General features: G+C 38.6%; 1 protein-coding gene across 1 annotated transcript in view; it reads right to left on the reverse strand.

Moving 5' to 3' along the window:
* Positions 1–20,974, reverse strand: part of cubn (cubilin (intrinsic factor-cobalamin receptor)) — a 43,696-nt gene that overhangs the window by 6,821 nt on the left and 15,901 nt on the right. The window contains exons 25-58 of the mRNA XM_016543286.1: positions 20,767–20,923; positions 18,825–19,012; positions 14,278–14,437; positions 12,267–12,448; positions 10,636–10,810; positions 10,347–10,528; positions 10,059–10,215; positions 9,863–9,979; positions 9,635–9,748; positions 9,319–9,447; positions 9,095–9,227; positions 8,806–9,011; positions 8,387–8,568; positions 8,092–8,284; positions 7,791–7,988; positions 7,555–7,701; positions 7,279–7,469; positions 7,001–7,169; positions 6,725–6,899; positions 6,463–6,641; positions 6,171–6,380; positions 5,947–6,087; positions 5,595–5,776; positions 5,296–5,467; positions 5,010–5,207; positions 4,734–4,883; positions 4,531–4,652; positions 4,202–4,427; positions 3,913–4,100; positions 3,673–3,829; positions 3,433–3,582; positions 3,121–3,309; positions 2,430–2,559; positions 1,028–1,233 (exon numbers count right to left, since the gene is read on the reverse strand). Coding sequence (XP_016398772.1) covers positions 1,028–1,233; positions 2,430–2,559; positions 3,121–3,309; positions 3,433–3,582; positions 3,673–3,829; positions 3,913–4,100; positions 4,202–4,427; positions 4,531–4,652; positions 4,734–4,883; positions 5,010–5,207; positions 5,296–5,467; positions 5,595–5,776; positions 5,947–6,087; positions 6,171–6,380; positions 6,463–6,641; positions 6,725–6,899; positions 7,001–7,169; positions 7,279–7,469; positions 7,555–7,701; positions 7,791–7,988; positions 8,092–8,284; positions 8,387–8,568; positions 8,806–9,011; positions 9,095–9,227; positions 9,319–9,447; positions 9,635–9,748; positions 9,863–9,979; positions 10,059–10,215; positions 10,347–10,528; positions 10,636–10,810; positions 12,267–12,448; positions 14,278–14,437; positions 18,825–19,012; positions 20,767–20,923 — 5,755 coding nt within the window. The remainder of the gene's footprint in view (positions 1–1,027; positions 1,234–2,429; positions 2,560–3,120; positions 3,310–3,432; positions 3,583–3,672; positions 3,830–3,912; positions 4,101–4,201; positions 4,428–4,530; positions 4,653–4,733; positions 4,884–5,009; positions 5,208–5,295; positions 5,468–5,594; positions 5,777–5,946; positions 6,088–6,170; positions 6,381–6,462; positions 6,642–6,724; positions 6,900–7,000; positions 7,170–7,278; positions 7,470–7,554; positions 7,702–7,790; positions 7,989–8,091; positions 8,285–8,386; positions 8,569–8,805; positions 9,012–9,094; positions 9,228–9,318; positions 9,448–9,634; positions 9,749–9,862; positions 9,980–10,058; positions 10,216–10,346; positions 10,529–10,635; positions 10,811–12,266; positions 12,449–14,277; positions 14,438–18,824; positions 19,013–20,766; positions 20,924–20,974) is intronic.

Here is a 20,974-nt window from a genome sequence, read left to right on the forward strand (position 1 = left end):
ATTATAATATATAAATATTTGTAATTATTATATAACATTTATTTACATTTATAAAAGTAAATAAAATTGAAGTTAATATTATTATAAGTAAAACATATTTTTATTATATTTATTATTTGTAAGTTAATATTATATTAGTTCATAAAAGTACACTTAAAATAAAGTTAATATAATATAGTTTTTTTAAATAAAAATCAATTAATGGAAAATAAATTAAATAATGTAATGTTAAATTTCATTCAATAAATGAATTAAATGTATATAACAAAAAATACTGCGTTTATTTGCATATAAATTATAGGACACTACAAAAGAATTAGGAGCACTTTAGTGGCTCTTTGACAGCACTGGCCAATAAAGACTTGTTTTGTCTTGTTTTCGGTCAGGGTGAAGGAACAGACTCTTGTGGTCTGAATGAGTTGTGCTGTTCTCAAAGAACAACAGTGGCGCTTGTAGGATGGGGCGGTTCACTCAACACCCCCAGAGACGAGCTACAAAAGTGTTTACAACTCAGATCTTAAAGAGCCTGGTCATCCTGAAGTGACTGGTGCATCAGACGCTTTAAAGCACAAAGCTGTTACAAAGATCACTGTTTATGACCCCTGAACACTTTGTTCAATCCTCAATGAGATCTTTGTCTTTGTGATTCACTATGGAATCCTCCACCCATTGTTCACACTATTCTAAAATGAGAACCATAAAGGAACAAGGTCAAAGTATCACACATCTTGATCTGTGAGCAACATGTCAGTTACATTCTTTTGAATCAGATGATGAAAAAAAGGGAGAAGAATCATTTTTGGTTTCCCAAAGAACCTTTCGGTGAACAGTTCTTAAAGGAACCATTTAAAATTCTAATTCTTCAAAAATTTTAAGAACCATTTTTCCACTATAAAGGACCTTTTGTGGAATGGAAAGGTTCCATAAATGTCAAAGTTTCTTCATGGAACCAAACAGACCAATAAGGAGGCTGCAAGGAGGCTCATTGCTGATGTATGAGATGGAGAAACACTACCTAAAGTCTCACTGTACGTTGCTCTCCAACCCTCTGCCGCAACCGACGAGTCTGTAACAAACTCGAGAAACAGGTGCTTGGATGAAGATCTGAGGTTGGGCGGTAGTTCACGTCCACAGAACTTCCCCACTAGTGGGGCCAGAGTGTTCTCTCCATCATACACCGCCACATAGTCATAGCGGCAGGTCGAGGAGGCTTCCAGACTGAAAGAGTTGAACCTATCGGACAGGAAAAAATACATACCGTTGATGATTACTATGGAAATATTACAGAACAATCTAGTTTCTCAGAAAGTGATACCACTAATGGGAGAGGGGGGTTCCCTGAAAGAAAGCCTCTAGGGACAAATTACGGGTGAAGGGTTTCCTGTCTGGCATCAATACAAGATCTCAGTGGGGTTTACAGAACAAAGAGAAAGACAGATGATCAATACCAGAATGCTTTTCGCTCTGGTGGAACATAGCGGGCATGATGGATGCCTAGCAGGATTCAAGCTGTAAGGATTTTTACTTTTATTGTTCTAATTTGGATCTGTGTAGACCAAAGAGAATGTGGTTGAGGATGAGGGTCCGTAAAGAAATGGTAGGTACGAAAGTTACAAATTTGTAGAACATGAGACTTAGCAATCGATTTTTATATGGTTTTATAATGTCAAAACTTGCCCTTAGACATTTCCTTGATTATGTATAGGCATTTATTAAAGGGATAGTTGACCCAAAAATGAAAATTCTGTCATTAATTACTCACCCTCATGTTGTTCCAAACCCGTAAGACCTTCGTTCATCTTTAGAACACAAATTAAGATATTTTTTATGAAATCCGAGAGCTTACCCTGCATAGACAGCAATGTAACTACCACGTTCAAGGCCCAGAAAGGTAGTAAGGACATTGTTAAAATAGTCCATGTGACATCAGTGGTTCAGTCTTAATTTTATGAAGCATGCGTCGTGGTACTCTTGTGAATGCGCGGCAGAGACTGACACAGAAGAGAAGAATTGTTGATGGGGGGGGTCAAAACATTGACTTTTATAGTCAATGTTTTGACTATAAATAGTCAATAGTCAAAACATTGACTATTTTAACGATGTCCTTACTACCTTTCTGGGCCTTGAACTTGGTAGTTACGGTGCTGTCTATGCAGGGTCAGAAAGCTCTCGGATTTCACCACAAACATCTTAATTTGTGTTCCAAAGATGACAGAATTTTTGGTTGAACTATCCCTTAAAAGTTTTTAATGACCATTTTCGATCCTTAGAATGTGAATTGTAAATTTGTGAATTGGGACCAAGTTTTTTGAGTTCTGAAACTTACAAAATGTTTTAATTGTGCCTATGACAATATGTTTTCAAAACCTAAATAAAACGATTCCTAATGATATGACTTCTTCAAATCACTTAAATTGGATCAAACTCACTTGAGATTAATGACACGGTTGTCACGAACATATATGTAGTATGTGCAGTTGATGTTGTGATGGTAGTTGGTGATAGAATGAGATGGACTGCTGATTGTCCCAGAAGTGCCATTAAACACACCACCGCATGCTGTTAAAAACACATGAACACATAATCGATATACAGATGTACAGTAACATATACACAGTAATCATATAAACCAACATGTAGGGATGAAATTCATAGGAACAGCCCTACATGTATTTAAATGTCTTGTTCATGTGCTTGAGGCTGACAGCTATTCTTTGAGAAATTTGGGCTGTCTTCCCATAGAGCACCAAGTCAAATAGTACTTGACTGTGCATTTCTATTGTGCACCATTTACAATGAATGAGTTTGTTTGCGGAAGTAACAGTGGAATCTGTTGCAAATGGAATTCTCTTGCATATTTGCATATTCTCCCAAATCCCCTCATATTGTTTGAAAAGTGCAGCGTCCTCTCATTCCAGTGATTCTGCTCATTCCACATTTCTGGGCTCAGTGAATCAGATGATAAACAACCCAAACTTACTCTAGCACACATTTACACTGAAGCCACACCCCCTACACACCTCCATCTAAGCCACATCCTTTATCAGCACATAGTATAGTATACAGAGAACCAAAAAGTATTGCATTAAATGTACAGTTTGTTTTGTGGTTGAGGCTTACGTATGGTTCTGTATTCTGCCAGGAAGCCATTGTCATGGATGATAGAATCAGAGTAGAAGTTGATGAGCATTGGTCCAAATGTGGTGAAGATGCCTGGGATGGTATTTCCACAAAGAGTAGCCAAGGGAACACCACTGGTGGTGATGCCACTATAGATCTTTACACCATCATAGACACATGTGGAGTGTGCTAGAGGAGATGGAAACGCATGATTATTCACTTTACAGAACTGCTGTTATCCTTTGAGTTATTTGTAGATTTCTTATATCAAGATGTATGAAACAATTAGTGATTTTTGAGGAGGAGGCATACCCTCTATCTGGAAAGTTTTAAAAGTAAGCACAATCACGGTCTGATCTCCAGCATCAATAATGTAATTACAGTTGGAGCCTCCCGGGTAGTGGTCTGGGTAGTTTGGAGAAACGACACGGCCAGTTGAAGCTGTGAAATTGGCCCCACAACCTAAAAGATGATGTGAAATAGAGATATTACATTATTTGAATTATTTGACAGGGACTGAAACCTTTTACATACTATACATACGATACATACTAGTGTAGAATGCAGCAGAGAAGCCTTTGCCAGGTGTATCTGAGGACTGGAAACGAGCCGTAATAACATTTCGGGGGGCAATGACTGCAGCTGGGGCTGTAGTGCCACAACCAGTGGTCAAGAGATTCTCATCATTCTGTACATTGTCAGCCCACACCTGTCAGATAAATATAGACAGAATATGAAAAATCAATCACCAGATCCCAAAAATGCAACATCAGGGAATGGTCATCTGTTTACCTTGATGTAACTGTTTTGACACTGTCCACTTGAGTCTGGGATCTGGAAGTCACTGGCAAAGCCCATCTCTAGATGGTTTCCATCATGGGCAATGATGGTCCAGGAACATTCAGTATTGGCTGGGAAATTCTGAGGATAATTGGGAGATTTGATGGTGCCTGTATCAGCATGGATAATTCCTCCACATCCTGAAGAAGAGAAAGAAATTTGAGGGAAAAAAGTAATTTAATATGTAAAACGCCTACAGAAAGTAGACAGGATCTTTATATATATATATATATATATATACCTGATGAGTCCGTTGACCAGGTGGCAGTAAATCCTCCTCTGGACACTGTATGATCAGCAAGGAACAAAACAACTAATTTGTTGGAGCCTGATTGGATAGTTCCTGGAGAGTTGTGGCCACAGTATTGACCAATAACTGGGGATCCTGGCGAGGCTCCATTGAAGATAGTCACTGAATCCCAGGTGCACTGGCTGTGTTCCTCCACTTCAAAGTATGTAAAAGTGAGCTAGAATATATGGAAATTAAGTGACGTTAATGATGAACTTCATTGTTAAGGTTGAAAGAAAACAGTAAAAAAACAACTGACCCAAGAAGCAGTCTTGACTTACAATGATAGTGTGGCCCACCGGAGCTTCGAGAAACCAAGTACAGCGGCTCGGGCTGGGGTAGTTATTGGGATATCCAGGGCTAGAGATGGCACCTCCCTCTCCACTTTGTGACCCTCCACATTCTGTGGAAAATCATAGTCAGTTGAGCTCATGCAGAATTTTAAAGAGCACCTGTTTAAGTGGAACCAATTGAACGATGGTACCTGAAAAGTAATACGTGGCTTTGAAGCCCAGGTCACCCACAGCCTCATCGGACAGGAAGTGAACCCAGAGTTCAGGGGTGGACACTACTATGGGGATCGTAGGAGAGGATTGACCACATAAACGAGCCAAAAGTTCTCCATTCATATCTCCTGAATACGAGGAACAGATAAAGCATGCCATAATTCTTTGCTTATCAGCAACAGCTTTAAAGTAAATGGTACATTGGATGGTGTACGTAGTGTTATGTCTCTCTTTCTGCATTTGGAAACTCTTACCCAGTCTGAACTCCAAGTAGTCCCACTCGCAGGTTTGGTGATGCTCTAGATGGAGCTCATCTATTATAACCACAATGGAAGAATTCATATGATGTGGGTTCTGGATCAGCCATTCACAGTTCAGGTTGTTGCTGTAGTTTCCATTGCCAAAGTCAGGCGAGGTGAAGTTTCCAGGTTGACTGAGTATTCCACCACACACTACCAAAAGGACAAAGATTCACCAATCAAATCAGGAGACAAAAATAAGCAAAAAATATACACTAAACTCAGAGGTCTTCTATCTCACCTGCTGCCTCTTCTGAAGAGTAATCTGCCGTGAATCCACCATTAGACACAGATGAATCAGTGCTGAAAATTACAAGCATAGTATTCCCAGAAGATTTCAACTGGGTACCAGCAGGGACTGTCCCACATAACCGACCCAAATGTGGGGCACTGGGTGTCAGACCATTGATGACCTACCAACCCAAGAGTCAAAACAGCAAACCAGTGATAAAGCACTGAATTGAACAATATTCAGAGAAAGCAATACATAGTTTAAATGCCCAACTTTTTGATATCTCTAAAACATACAGATGACCTTACCTCCACATAGTCAAACATACAGGTGCCATGCTCCTCCAGCCTCAGGTCATTGATCGTAAAAGTGACCCTACGACCGGGAGGAACAGTGATTCTCCAGCGACATACTCGGCTGTGAGGGTAAAGATTGGGGTAGTTGGGAGATGATATGGTTCCAAATGGTGCGTTCAGATCCCCTCCACATTCTGTAAGAGCAACAATATCATCTTATCACCAGTTACCCAAGGAACTGCTTCATAACCAACAGCATAACTATGTAAGTAATCATGTAGCAAATGTATTATCCAAAATAACTAGTCATGAGCTTTTTGCACAGGACTATATGACCCTAACTGAACACCGTAAAGACACTTGCCTTCGACGCTGGCTTCAAACAATAAACTAAACCCTGCAGCATTCCCGCTGCCATCACTGACAAACTTTACATAGGCAAAACTGTCTCCAGTGTCCAGGGGGGTTGGAACGCTGTTTCCACAGTGTTTCCCCAGCAGGCGACCTGGTAAGTAAGAAAAGGTTAGCTTACTATCCTTAACATTCAGAAAGACTCTCAACTCTCTTTTGTGTAAGGAGGACCCAAACCTGAAGCATTGTATTCACGTATCTCCACATAGTCATTGTTACAATTGGAGGAGCTCTGCAGGTCAAGGGCAGTGTAGGTGAAGGTCAGATAGTGTCCAGTGGGACCTTCCAAGTACCATTCACAGTTAGAGTTGTCTGGATAATTTGAGTCTGGATAACCGGGGCTTCTGATGATACCACTCTGACCAATGTAGGTACCTCCACATGTAGCTAAGAAGGGAAAGGATAGTCTTTAAACCATTGAGATCAACCATAGATGGTTGGAATGTCTTGGGGATTCAAAATGGATTACCAATGGAGTACTTGGCTTTGAAACCAATATGTGTGACGCTGCCATCAGTTCTGAATCGTATATACATGGTGGTGCCGGATGAATGCTGTGTGGATGGGCGGGTGTTGCCACAAAGTCTGCCCATCAAAGCAGCATCTGATGTGGGACCATCACGGATCTCAATGTAATCATACATACATCTAGGACAGAAGATTGTGATTACATTTAATGGTCAAACGGTTACATGTACCAAAAATAAGCAATTTGATTCTTCTAAATATACCCAGTATGGGCCTCAATGTAGAACTCATCCTCAAAGTCAAGCTGTACAGCCTCTCCATTGGGTACAGTGATTATCCATACACAGTCAATATTTTGGGGGTAGTTTGATGGATAGTTAGGAGACGTGATGTATCCTGGTGGATCTCCATCATTAAGCTCAATGAGACCACCACAAGCTGGAGACAAGCACAGAGATTTCCTCTTATTATTTTATATTTCTTTTTTTTAATAATCAAATTAATCTAAAATTTCTGGAATATTGGCTAGAAGTATTCACCTGAACTGTGGGCCTCAAATACAAATTTGAAGCCACTCGCCTCATTAGAGCCATCAGAGACAAAGTGGGCATAGAGGCTATTGTCTGTGGTTTGAAATGTGGATGGAGCACTGGACCCACAGAGACGTCCTGATAGAGTCGGTGAGTTGCCATCAGGTCCGTTACGTAACTAAAACAAAATAATCAAACTATGATGGTCTTTTCCTTCATACGCTAAAGGACAATTTGCATGATGTACAGGCTCTGTTTTGGAAACAACTTTTTCTATAGTCACTCACCTCCAAGTAGTCACCTGAGCTGCAGTGATCGCCATAACCCTGTATTTGGAAAGGACTTTGGAAGGTTATGGACACTCTAAACCCTGAGGTGACCATTACTTGCCAGTTGCAATTCATGTTGGGCTTGTAGTTCTGTGGATATTGAGGAGAACTTAGGACCCCTCTGTCTGTATGGAGGAACCCACCACAACCTGATGGAGAAGACAAAAAAAATAGCTCAAACTTAGTTCACAACATCATCATGACAAGAATTTGACTCATGGACTTGTTGTTCACCTCTGGAAAAGGTGGCATTAAAGCCCCTGCCATTAATGCTGCCATCAGAGGTGAATCGAAGGAACATGGCATCACCATTAGAGTGCAGAGAGCCAGGCAGCTCCCGCCCACAAACCTTTGCAATCAGTGGAGACAAGTTGGTGTCACCTTAAAAAAAAACATACCTTATATTAAGTCATGAAAGTCAGTTTTGAGTTGGGATTTATGTTGAAGTCACTTCATATGACAAAACCTACCATCCCTGATGGATAGACTGTCATGGAGACACAAAACCTCATCTTCCATGTCCAGAGAAAGCAGATTAAACTCAACGATAGAATTTGGAGACCGGATCACCCATGAACAGTCAAGGTTATGCTGATACAGCTCGGGCCAACCAGGAGAGAATAAGAACTGGGGATTGTCTCCTGTCATCAATGTTCCTCCACATGCTCCTGAAAAGACAAAAAAATAGCAAGCGATTGTGAAATGAGACCAAGCAGCAATGTTTTTCGATTTTGAGCAAGATCTGAGAGGCAGATTTCTTAGGGAACTAACCTGGCTGTATAGTTGGCAAAGGACCGGAGCCCTGAACAGCAGTCCACTCAAGCAGGAAGCCTTTTCCTCCAATCACATTGTCAGATTTAAATTCAAGCGTTATAGTGCTGCCTGAACTTCTTACTGGGTTGGGCAGAGTCAGGCCGCAGAACTCACCCATAAGTAAAGCACTGGTGCTGGGACCATCATATATCTAGGGAAGGGAAGCATTGATCTTCAACCTCATCTACATCATATGCCTGCATACACTTATTTTCTGTTAAACCATTATGGCATTTTAAACAAGAGTGCAGACCTTGAGCTTGTCATAATAACAATTGAATAGGTCCTCTATGTCAATGTCCAGGAATTGAATCTGGATGTGGGAATCTGAGTCCACTGTGACGGTCCAGTGGTAGTCTGCATTGTTTGGGTAGGTGCGTGGGTAAAGCGGGGAGGCTATCTGTCCCGAGCTGCCCGTGATGTCATTTCCATACACTGAAGATGCAGAAAAAGAGTAAAGATATTCCCATGTAAGATTTTCTAACTTCAGGAGATTTTAACCAGCAAGACTTCCAAGGTTTTTGGTGAACAGTATGACTATTCAGACCCAGGAAACCAGCATTAACCAACATAACCACTCAGGAATAGAATGGAAATACAGGCTAGTCTTAGTTGGTCTTTTCAGTAGGGTCCACATAAAAAAGAAAACGGTAATCTATCGCTCTGACTTACAGTGGGAGAATACTGCTCTAAATCCAGCTCCGCTGACTGAGGAGTCAGAGACAAACTTGATCCAAAGAATGTGGCCCATTATAGAGGTGTAGTTGGAAGGAAGGGAATCACCACAGAAACGACCAACCAGAGTACCAGTGGAATGTCCTTCACGAACCTCTAGGTAGTCACTACTGCAGTCTGAACTTTGTTGCAACTGAAACATTCTGCATCACAAAAAGTACAGCATTGTTGGTTTTGATGAATCCACTACATTTGTGAGATTAATGTAACATCCTGATTTGCTTACATGAAGGACAGTTGTAGACGGTTCCCAGGGGAACTGGTGATGGTCCATACACACTCCACATTAGGTGGGTATACATCAGGATAGTTCGGACTGTTAAAAGCACCTGACTCCATATACAGATGTCCCCCACAGCCTGGAAAAACAGGTAACTAAATAGTGTTATACTGCAACCTAACTTGGGTGGAAAATTCATATGTATTTTGAAATAAATACTCAAATCTAACCTGAGGTTGAGGCCATGTAGGTTGCCCTAAAACCTTTCCTCCCTACTGAAGCATCTGAGATGAAGTTTACCACCAGGGCATTGCTGAATGAAGTGACTGAGTGTGGCAACTCATTCCCACAGTACCGACCTGGAAAAAGGTTACTAGTTATTACTAACCATAACTGCATCAGTATTTTCTGAAAAACCAAACAAAATGTGATAAAGTGCCAAAACCTAGATCTAATGCCTGATGTATACACACATATATAGGTGATATCCTATTGTAATCAGAGTATGTCTTTGACGTTTCCTCAAGGGAGAAATTTTATCTTTACCAACAGATGGGGCTTGGTAATTGTCTCCATCCAGGATCTCCACACTATCATGAGAGCAGTTACTATTCACCATCTCAACCTCAAAGTCAGTGAAGGACAAAGTCACATGATTGACTGAAAGAAATATAAGATAGTAGAGATCAGAGAATAAGGCAAGTAGTTTAAAGTACAAAAAGCATTGGTTTTGACTTTGAGATTATGGATGCCAAGTATGACCAGTGGACTTACATGGCTCCTGTGCCTGTATGATCCAACTACAGTTCTGATTGGGTGGGTAAGAATATGGATAACGAGGAGATGCAATCTCACCACCCACATCATCAGCAGCTATAGTGGATCCACATGCTGGAAATCAATGAGTAATCAATGAGGTTTAACAATGAAACAAACCATGACAAATTCACAAAACAAAGACTGCACTCACCTTCTGAGAACTGGGCACTGAAGCCTTTACGGTTCTGATTGTGATCTGACCTGAAGCGAACATAGATGACGTTCCTTGTGGACGTAATGGGAGAAGGCCTGGAGACTCCACAAAATTTACCCAGGAGTGGAGAAGACTCATGGTGACCATCATGGATCTAGAGAGTAGAAGTTTGTCCATAAACTGGTTTAAACTGTGATGCATTGGTCTGTAATATCATGAAATCACAAATGTTGCCACCGTGAGCATTAAATTCATCATGTGCACACAGAAAGGTCCGCTACTCACAGTCACGTAATCAAAACTGCATGAGCTGTGACTTTCGAGATCCAGATCAGTGAAGTTGAAGAAGACTCGATTGCCTACGTCCACTGTGATGACCCAGGAACAGTCCACATTGTCAGGATAGTTGCTGGGATACTGCGGAGAGTGGATCTCTCCATTGGGGGCTGTGACGATCCCTCCACATCCTGCATTTTCAAAGGAAAGATTTTAAGAAGCTCATTAGCAAAGTCTCCAAAATAATGGCATATATAGTGGCATAGTGATGAATTTTCATAATTGACAGTTGACTAACCTCCAGGAACTTCTACCCAGGTTGCATTGAAGCCTCTGCCACTCACGACGGCATCAGATGTGAATCGAACGGTGACAGTGTTACCTGTGCTGGCCACCTGCAGAGGGTTATTGGGAGGGCGTGTGGTGCAGAGCTGGGCCAATCGTGGGGAGGAGAGGTCAGGCCCTCCGTACACCTGGATAAAGGTCAAAGGTGAGGCGATACTTACAGACTAGCTTTTTTGAAGACCAGGATCATTTCAAAATGTATGAAAGTCACTATTACGTAAAAAAAAAAAAAAAAAAATCAAGTGGCTTCAAAATGATACTAGCACTTTTCTTAGACTTAGCTTGACTGTTGATATCATGACTTTTAACCAACTAGTCCCAAAGATAAATGTAATTCTATTAGTAATAGACATTTTCCACCAAGTTTGACTACCAGAAAGTGTGAAAATATCAAATTTGATTGAAATTTTGAACAGTAGCATACATCAACTGTTTTACATTGTGAAATGTTTTGCAAAAAAAGTGTGCTTGTGCTATCTCTCTTTAAGATGAATAACCCTTTCTTTTAATGTATCTCTTATGTGTCCAAATATTGCAAATTTCATTTTGTCTCTGTTGTCTTATTTACTCTACAGTAAGTGATGAGAAAGCAAGCATAGCATGTAATAAACCATCAGTGCTGGGTAGATTACTAACAAATTGTAGTCTGTTACTGATTCCAAATTACATGACAAAAATTGTAGTTAGTAACTTAATCCATTACATTACACATTTTAGGTAATATAATCAGACTACTTTTTGATTACTTTTAGATTACTTTTAACCTAACTCGTTTATCATTTCTACCCGTTTATAAAATATGATAATATTGTACCATACTGTAATCAATAAAATACAAGTAATCAGTAAAAAAGTAACTGTAGTCTGGTTACAAGTATTTTAAAAATGTAATCTAATCTAATTACAAGTACTGTAGCTACTTAATTTTTGGAATCTAATTACGTAATCCAAATTACATGTAATCAGTTACTTACTACCCAGCTCTGTAAACCATAGGCCACTAAAATTAATGCCATTTTAAAACAATATCTGGTTTTGGTCTGGCATCTGTGTGGCACAGAAAGTGTGTGTTTGTGTGCATGTGAGACTATCTCTAAGCCCTCTCACTAAGCTCTGATTTCCAGTTAATTTCTGCCCTGTTGGCTCCATTCAGTGCTACAGTGGAGGTCAGCATTCCACAGGTCTACGCTACAAAACATACACCTACAGAGCCCAGCAGATGCCAATGGGGCATGAGCAGGCACACACCCATATAAACACACACTTGAATTTTGATTTCATACTGCTTACACCTAACACATAACACTTATTAAAGTTAATAATTAAGAATAGATTTTGAGGAATACTTGCACACTTCTAACTGGGCAGTATGTACTGTATACTATTATTTAAAAAATATTTTGAAAAACCATGCTTAATATTGTTTCCAGTTCTTTCATCACACTGGGAATTGAGGGTAGTTGAGTGCACTGCATTGTGGGATACATTATCTCATGAAGTAGGCTCAGGTTGCAGATGTAATAGAGTGTATTCAATGCATACATATATTTTGCTTACTGTTTTTATTTATTCATTTTTTCATACCTCCAGCTTGTCATAGTTGCAGTCAGGATGATATTCCACATCAAACTCAAGGATGGTGATGGAAATGCTACTTCCAGGGCTTGTTTGGATGTGCCAGATGCACTCACGGTTTGCTGGGTATTTGTCCGGATAGCCTGGGCTGGTGAAAGCACCAGTGGGCCCGAAGAGTTCCCCACCACAACCTGCAGGGGGTAACAGTGAGGTACTTTGACTTTTTCTTCCCCTGTTTTTAATCAGGGATCCACATGAAAGTTCAAAACAGAAATTCTGATTCAAATGTAACAATATTTTGTATGAATATAAGGCGACCAAAAAGCACATTTTGGACATGTATCATGGTACTAATCAAAGTACCATGGTATTATCAATCATCTTATATAACTACATTATATTTTGTAAGTTTGGCATTACGTATATTTTGTAACTTGTTTAATGTCAATTCCTGTAAAGTGTGTCTGTGTAAATGTGGTCAGGGATGCTGAAGTGGACAGATAGTTGCATTACAGTGTACAGACAGGAAAAATGCTTCACGTCAAGCTTATCAGAGGAAATATGAAGCCATATTGACCCTCACCGCAAGAAAGGCAGTAGCAACAAGACTAAAATGCGGTCAGTGTAATGTGATATTCACGAAAGATCGGTCAGAACGGATTCATTCTCTCCACCCCCACTGTCTTAATCAATAACATCAATCTCAACAGCGTCCACAGGTCTGTGAGAGGACAAAGGAAGGGTGGAGCTACTTTTTAATTTTTAAAATGGATCAACTGGCTTGTAGCCATGAAATGCTTTGTTGAATTGAGGAATTTCTCCAGCACCTGCATTATTTATCCCACAGTTTCATGTTTGAACTTTCTCTTATTATAGGGACATTTCTATCTCTTCCATCCTCGTGTCTTTTCCGATTGTTTTTATTCTTTGTTTGTCATTTTTCTCTCCCTCAGCAAGGTTTTTACAGCTGCAAAACTGTTCTGTGCATGTTACATAATAACATTACAGTGTTCATTCTCTACACATTGTGTCCATGGAAACCAAGACCATTTCCTTCCAAAGAATGACATCATCACAGACAGAGGTGCATGAATAATTAAAGGTTCAGAGCGTACGTCTCTCCCTCTCTTACTGTGATCCTGCTCTCTGTGCAGAAATAACAGTCCACACCCTTCAGCAATGTTACTCGATGTCTCACAAGAACAAGAACAGAGAAACATACACACAAAACATCAGTTAGTGTGGGTTATCACACTAATAGATGGCTCACTATCTGACACATTTATGTCTTGGTGTTTCTTCTTTGATATACAAGTAAATTTAATATCTGTAATGAAATTAAATGGATTCTCTGTTTTACTGTGAACAGTTAATTTATGTTAGGTGTGACATAGTAAGAGTTAAACAGGTGTGTCTCCCAAGACAGAGAGCAAGGACAGAGCTTTATTAGTCTGTTCTCTCTAGAGGAGCGTGTAGCCTTGTTTTCCACATAGTCATTCTGGAACAGATTTTTGCTGGAAATAAGCTAATACATGTGCAGAAAATCCACTACAAATCCCAAAATTCTTCAGCAACAGCAGTTGCTACATTTAATCTTTCCTTTCTTTCTTTGCTAGATTCATTCATCACTGGTAATCAGCTCTTTCCCTGCTGGCCAATCAAAGTGAAGCTTTCCTAAGTGATGTCACTGCGTTGCCCATTAGGTCTGCTATTTGTCTTAGAGATTTAGTGACATCATCACTCAACAGACTACAGGTCACTGACTTCTGGCTGCCCAACAGTGACTCTGTATATGTTATTTCCTTCTGTTCTGAGTAGCTTATCTGTCTTTCCACTGTCATACACATTTAGATGTTTCACACAATGCTTTGAGGCTGGCACAGGTCCTCAAAAACCTTTCCATGAATGTGGTACTTTCCATGAATACCCAACTTTCCATGAAGTCCCAAGAAGTTTAAGCTCTATTTTTGTACTTTATTCATGGAAAGCATACGATCAGCTGTGTATTGTTGGATCTTACCATTCTGGTACCAGTCCATCTGAAAGCCTCTGTATGAGACAGACATGTCGGAGCGGAACACAATGTGGAGGCTGGTACCGGTGGTGGTGCTGGCTGGAGGAGGCGTGTTCCCACAGAACGTACCAATCAGAGTAGCCTGATCGTTTGGACCATCATAGAGCTAGACAGGAACAGAAAGTGAGATTAATTATACAATACTTTCTGGTCTTTACAGTAAAAGATAGTTCTGTCATGTTATATAATACATACTATAATAGATCTGTCATGACTTTATTTTAGCTAATTGCCAAGGGAACATTTTCATTTAGTTTAACATGAACCACTAAATAACTAAAACTGAAATAAAAATCAGTAAAAACTATATTATGGAAGCCCGATTTCACCATGGAATAAATAAAAGGTAATTGTGACTTTTTATCTTTTTATATCTCGCAATTCTGACTTTATTTCATAGAATTGCGACCAACTACGAGTTTATTACGAGTTTATATCCTGCAAATCTGACTTTTTTCTCACAATTTTGAGTTTATTTTCCAATTCTGAGGAAGGACCTAGTTTAAATTTGGAAATTATCCCAAAATCCAGACTATATTTCTGACATTGGTTGTGACACAAAAATGGACAATTACTTAAAATTGTAAAATTAATACATTTTGTTGAGAAAATGTACACAGCTGTCAAACCATATCAAAACCATTTACATATTGCTAAGTGCAGTGACTGATTGTGTAATGTCATAACCTTAACAAAATAACAAGAAAATAAAACAAAACGTGAAAGCTTAGTGAATTTGAAAACTGAAGTCAGATTAAAGTGTGAAATATTGTTTCTCCTGCAGTATGTCTCAAGAATCAGTGACCTTTCACAAATACAACCAATGACATCACATCAGTAATTCAGACCATCTGTTCTACTGCCTTAGGAACAAAAGTGTGCTGTAATATTGTTGGCTTGTGCACAAACTCTCACATTCCTTAAGGAAAAGGTCATCAGAGTCCAAAATATCCAACACAACTGTCTATGTATTTACCCAGCTGATGAATGCCTATCTATGGCATGAGGTTTATGAAAACAGAGCATAGCCTTTCTCAAGACTGCCTGAGGGAAAAGACAAAAACTCAACATCTCTACAAAAGGCCCCAATGATGTCATCACTGTTTGGATCGCCATGGTGATGAGTAAACGGAGAGGAACTCAAAGTACCCATTGTACATTTCAAAGACTCTGCCAGTAAATCACTGTAGTGTAACTGAATGACTTGAGCCCTTCACGGAGAAATAATAAGATAATACAAGCTTGAAAAGACATGTAGATGGTCCTCGAGTCAGAAAAACCAACGTTCACAACCCATTTCAACTTCTCAACGTGACATATTTCTGAGCAAAACAACATATTCGGTGAGAAAATGGGCGGGGCTTGAGTCCATCCATCAGGAACTGATTGGATCATGAATAGTGGGCGTTCCATATCAGAATAAAGCCGAACTGAAAGCTAAAGGTCAAGTTCACCATCAAGAGCATCTCAATGCATCCTTTTCTTATTCACATCTATTGTTATTTCTCTAACCTTTTCAAGATTTCAGGCAGGAAGTAGCCTAAAACGATGCCTAAATGGCTAATTGGCTTGTAGTTAATATTAACATCCTGTGTGACCTTTGTGATCTCAACCATTAAAGGAAAGACACTTCAGAGACATGCAAAATATGACCAGAAAGTCTATTAAGAAAGCAGATATGGTCCATTTTAATTTCATGTAGACTTTCAGCAGCAAAATTGGGTACAGTTTAAGATGAGGCTTGACAAAGCATGTGCTGACCTTCACATAGTCATAGGCACATCCAACGTGGTGCTCCACCTCAAAGGTTATAAAAGTGTAGTTGATGGTGTTGCCCATGGAGGCCTGGATGGTCCAGCTGCAGTCGGCACGAGATGGGTAGTCATTGGGGAAGTTCAAGCTCTCAATCTTTCCCCGGCTCCGGTTGGCGATCAGCACACCCTGGCAAACTACAAGAGAAAAGCCCGTCTTGATTAACAACATGAGCTGGGAAGAATTATGTCACATCAAGAACTTTGGGGGAATATTTACACCGATTTTAAGGCAGGAATACATTAAAACTGGTGGCATCTTGCCATAACGGCTAAAGCTGGATTTGACCCTGCAGTAAAGTTTTAGAGTCTGGGAAACACACTGGCATGTGACCACTGACAGCCAAAGAAAAGGCAAAAGACTGAGAGAATGCACAAAAGAAGATAGATAGTGCTGCACTGAGCTCTAAACTGTGACATTTCACCTCCACAAACATAATTAAAACAAGACTAAAAAGCAGAGAGCCAAAACAAGTCAGTGTCCTCTGGGTGAACTCAACTGCCAAATACAAAAAAACGTACGATTTAAAACCACAGCATTGCAGTAATGTTTAATTATTCACTTACAAAAAAAAGTACCATGTTATTCCCATGTTTTTGGGAATACACCATGGTAATACCATGGTATTCTTTTTTTAAGTACCATTGAAATATCATGGAATACACTGCAAATATGGTGGTCTCACTCAGTATTTTTGTCTTGTTTTTCAGTACAAATTTCTTTCTTATAACTTTCAGATCTTTCAAATAACTTTCATAAATCAAGATACAAAATGACACAAGATCATTAAAGGGATAGTTCACCCAAAAATGTTTAAAAAAATGACATTTTTTTCTTATGTTGAACATAAAAGAAGATATTTTGAAGAATGCTGGTAATCAAACAGTTGATGGTCCCCATTGACTTCCATAGTATTTCTTTCCTTACTGTGGAAGTCAATGGGGACCAATAACTGTTTGGTTCTTCAAAATCCTTCAAAATATCTTCTTTTGTGTTCAACATAAGAAAGCAACTCATACAGGTTTGGAACAACATGAGGGTGAGTGAGATTAATTATACAATACTTTCTGGTCTTTACAGTAAAAGATAGTTCTGTCATGTTATATAATACATACTATAATAGATCTGTCATGACTTTATTTTAGCTAATTGCCAAGGGAACATTTTCATTTAGTTTAACATGAACCACTAAATAACTAAAACTGAAATAAAAATCAGTAAAAACTATATTATGGAAGCCCGATTTCACCATGGAATAAATAAAAGGTAATTGTGACTTTTTATCTTTTTATATCTCGCAATTCTGACTTTATTTCATAGAATTGCGACCAACTACGAGTTTATTACGAGTTTATATCCTGCAAATCTGACTTTTTTCTCACAATTTTGAGTTTATTTTCCAATTCTGAAGAAGGACCTAGTTTAAATTTGGAAATTATCCCAAAATCCAGACTATATTTCTGACATTGGTTGTGACACAAAAATGGACAATTACTTAAAATTGTAAAATTAATACATTTTGTTGAGAAAATGTACACAGCTGTCAAACCATATCAAAACCATTTACATATTGCTAAGTGCAGTGACTGATTGTGTAATGTCATAACCTTAACAAAATAACAAGAAAATAAAACAAAACGTGAAAGCTTAGTGAATTTGAAAACTGAAGTCAGATTAAAGTGTGAAATATTGTTTCTCCTGCAGTATGTCTCAAGAATCAGTGACCTTTCACAAATACAACCAATGACATCACATCAGTAATTCAGACCATCTGTTCTACTGCCTTAGGAACAAAAGTGTGCTGTAATATTGTTGGCTTGTGCACAAACTCTCACATTCCTTAAGGAAAAGGTCATCAGAGTCCAAAATATCCAACACAACTGTCTATGTATTTACCCAGCTGATGAATGCCTATCTATGGCATGAGGTTTATGAAAACAGAGCATAGCCTTTCTCAAGACTGCCTGAGGGAAAAGACAAAAACTCAACATCTCTACAAAAGGCCCCAATGATGTCATCACTGTTTGGATCGCCATGGTGATGAGTGAACGGAGAGGAACTCAAAGTACCCATTGTACATTTCAAAGACTCTGCCAGTAAATCACTGTAGTGTAACTGAATGACTTGAGCCCTTCACGGAGAAATAATAAGATAATACAAGCTTGAAAAGACATGTAGATGGTCCTCGAGTCAGAAAAACCAACGTTCACAACCCATTTCAACTTCTCAACGTGACATATTTCTGAGCAAAACAACATATTCGGTGAGAAAATGGGCGGGGCTTGAGTCCATCCATCAGGAACTGATTGGATCATGAATAGTGGGCGTTCCATATCAGAATAAAGCCGAACTGAAAGCTAAAGGTCAAGTTCACCATCAAGAGCATCTCAATGCATCCTTTTCTTATTCACATCTATTGTTATTTCTCTAACCTTTTCAAGATTTCAGGCAGGAAGTAGCCTAAAACGATGCCTAAATGGCTAATTGGCTTGTAGTTAATATTAACATCCTGTGTGACCTTTGTGATCTCAACCATTAAAGGAAAGACACTTCAGAGACATGCAAAATATGACCAGAAAGTCTATTAAGAAAGCAGATATGGTCCATTTTAATTTCATGTAGACTTTCAGCAGCAAAATTGGGTACAGTTTAAGATGAGGCTTGACAAAGCATGTGCTGACCTTCACATAGTCATAGGCACATCCAACGTGGTGCTCCACCTCAAAGGTTATAAAAGTGTAGTTGATGGTGTTGCCCATGGAGGCCTGGATGGTCCAGCTGCAGTCGGCACGAGATGGGTAGTCATTGGGGAAGTTCAAGCTCTCAATCTTTCCCCGGCTCCGGTTGGCGATCAGCACACCCTGGCAAACTACAAGAGAAAAGCCCGTCTTGATTAACAACATGAGCTGGGAAGAATTATGTCACATCAAGAACTTTGGGGGAATATTTACACCGATTTTAAGGCAGGAATACATTAAAACTGGTGGCATCTTGCCATAACGGCTAAAGCTGGATTTGACCCTGCAGTAAAGTTTTAGAGTCTGGGAAACACACTGGCATGTGACCACTGACAGCCAAAGAAAAGGCAAAAGACTGAGAGAATGCACAAAAGAAGATAGATAGTGCTGCACTGAGCTCTAAACTGTGACATTTCACCTCCACAAACATAATTAAAACAAGACTAAAAAGCAGAGAGCCAAAACAAGTCAGTGTCCTCTGGGTGAACTCAACTGCCAAATACAAAAAAACGTACGATTTAAAACCACAGCATTGCAGTAATGTTTAATTATTCACTTACAAAAAAAAGTACCATGTTATTCCCATGTTTTTGGGAATACACCATGGTAATACCATGGTATTCTTTTTTTAAGTACCATTGAAATATCATGGAATACACTGCAAATATGGTGGTCTCACTCAGTATTTTTGTCTTGTTTTTCAGTACAAATTTCTTTCTTATAACTTTCAGATCTTTCAAATAACTTTCATAAATCAAGATACAAAATGACACAAGATCATTAAAGGGATAGTTCACCCAAAAATGTTTAAAAAAATGAAATTTTTTTCTTATGTTGAACATAAAATAAGTTATTTTGAAGAATGCTGGTAATCAAACAGTTGATGGTCCCCATTGACTTCCATAGTATTTCTTTCCTTACTGTGGAAGTCAATGGGGACCAATAACTGTTTGGTTCTTCAAAATCCTTCAAAATATCTTCTTTTGTGTTCAACATAGAAATGAAATGTATACAGCTTTGGAACGACATTTTTGGGTGAACTATTCCTTTATTTATTTATTTATTTTTAATCTTGAAAAAAAAAATCAAAGTATCAAAATTAATTGAGTTTTTACTTAAAAAAGGAAAAGATTCTGACGATGGAAAACAAAAAGTTCAATTAACATTATCTTTTCTTCCTCGTTAGATATTTCTCTTGTTTTTAGGCATAAACTCAAATTTGATCATTTTTCATCTTCTCAAGCAAATGTATCTTGATTTACTGTACTGTAGAACAAGACAAAAATACTAAGTAATTATTATTTTTTGCAGTGTATGAATATGTTCCATAGTAGAAATTAGGGCTGTGCAATTAATCGCATGCGATTAATTGCACAGCCCTAGTAGAAATGTACAAAATTTCCATCTGATACTATCTGTATACCATAAAACTGCCACAATACTTTTTTTGTAAGAGTTTGAATCAAATGTAAATAAAAAAAACTATATTTATACTAGTGCTGTCTAACGATTAATCGCGATTAATCACATCCAAAATAAAAGTTTTTCTTTACATTATATATGTGTGTGTACTGTGTATATGTATTATGTATATATAAATACACATACATAGAGTATATATTTTGAAAATATTTGCATGAATTTACATGTATATATTTATATTTGTATAATTTATATTATATATAATTATATAAACGTAACATATATTTCTTAAATATATACATGGATGTGTGTATATTTATATATACACAATAAATATGCACAGTACACACACATATATAATGTAAAGAAAAGCTTTTATTTTGGAGGCGATTGATCACAATTAATCTTTTGACAGCACTAAATTTATACATCTTTTTCGGGGTTTTCCGGTTTGGTCACTCACTGGTTTGGTAGTTAGCCAGAAATCCGCCTGTGTGGATGATGCTGTCTGTACGTAGCTTCACGTACATGTTGTCTCGGGAGGAGCTGATGGGAGGAGGAATCTGATTTCCACACAGTTTGGCCACCTCAGGAGAACTGGTGCTGTCACCATCATACACCTGGTAAAACATATACACATCAGGGAAAGATTCCAACTCAATACCTTTCAA

Source organism: Sinocyclocheilus rhinocerous, unplaced genomic scaffold, assembly GCF_001515625.1.
Source record: "Sinocyclocheilus rhinocerous isolate Xijiao unplaced genomic scaffold, SAMN03320098_v1.1 scaffold97, whole genome shotgun sequence".
Classification (NCBI taxonomy): Eukaryota; Metazoa; Chordata; class Actinopteri; order Cypriniformes; family Cyprinidae; genus Sinocyclocheilus; species Sinocyclocheilus rhinocerous.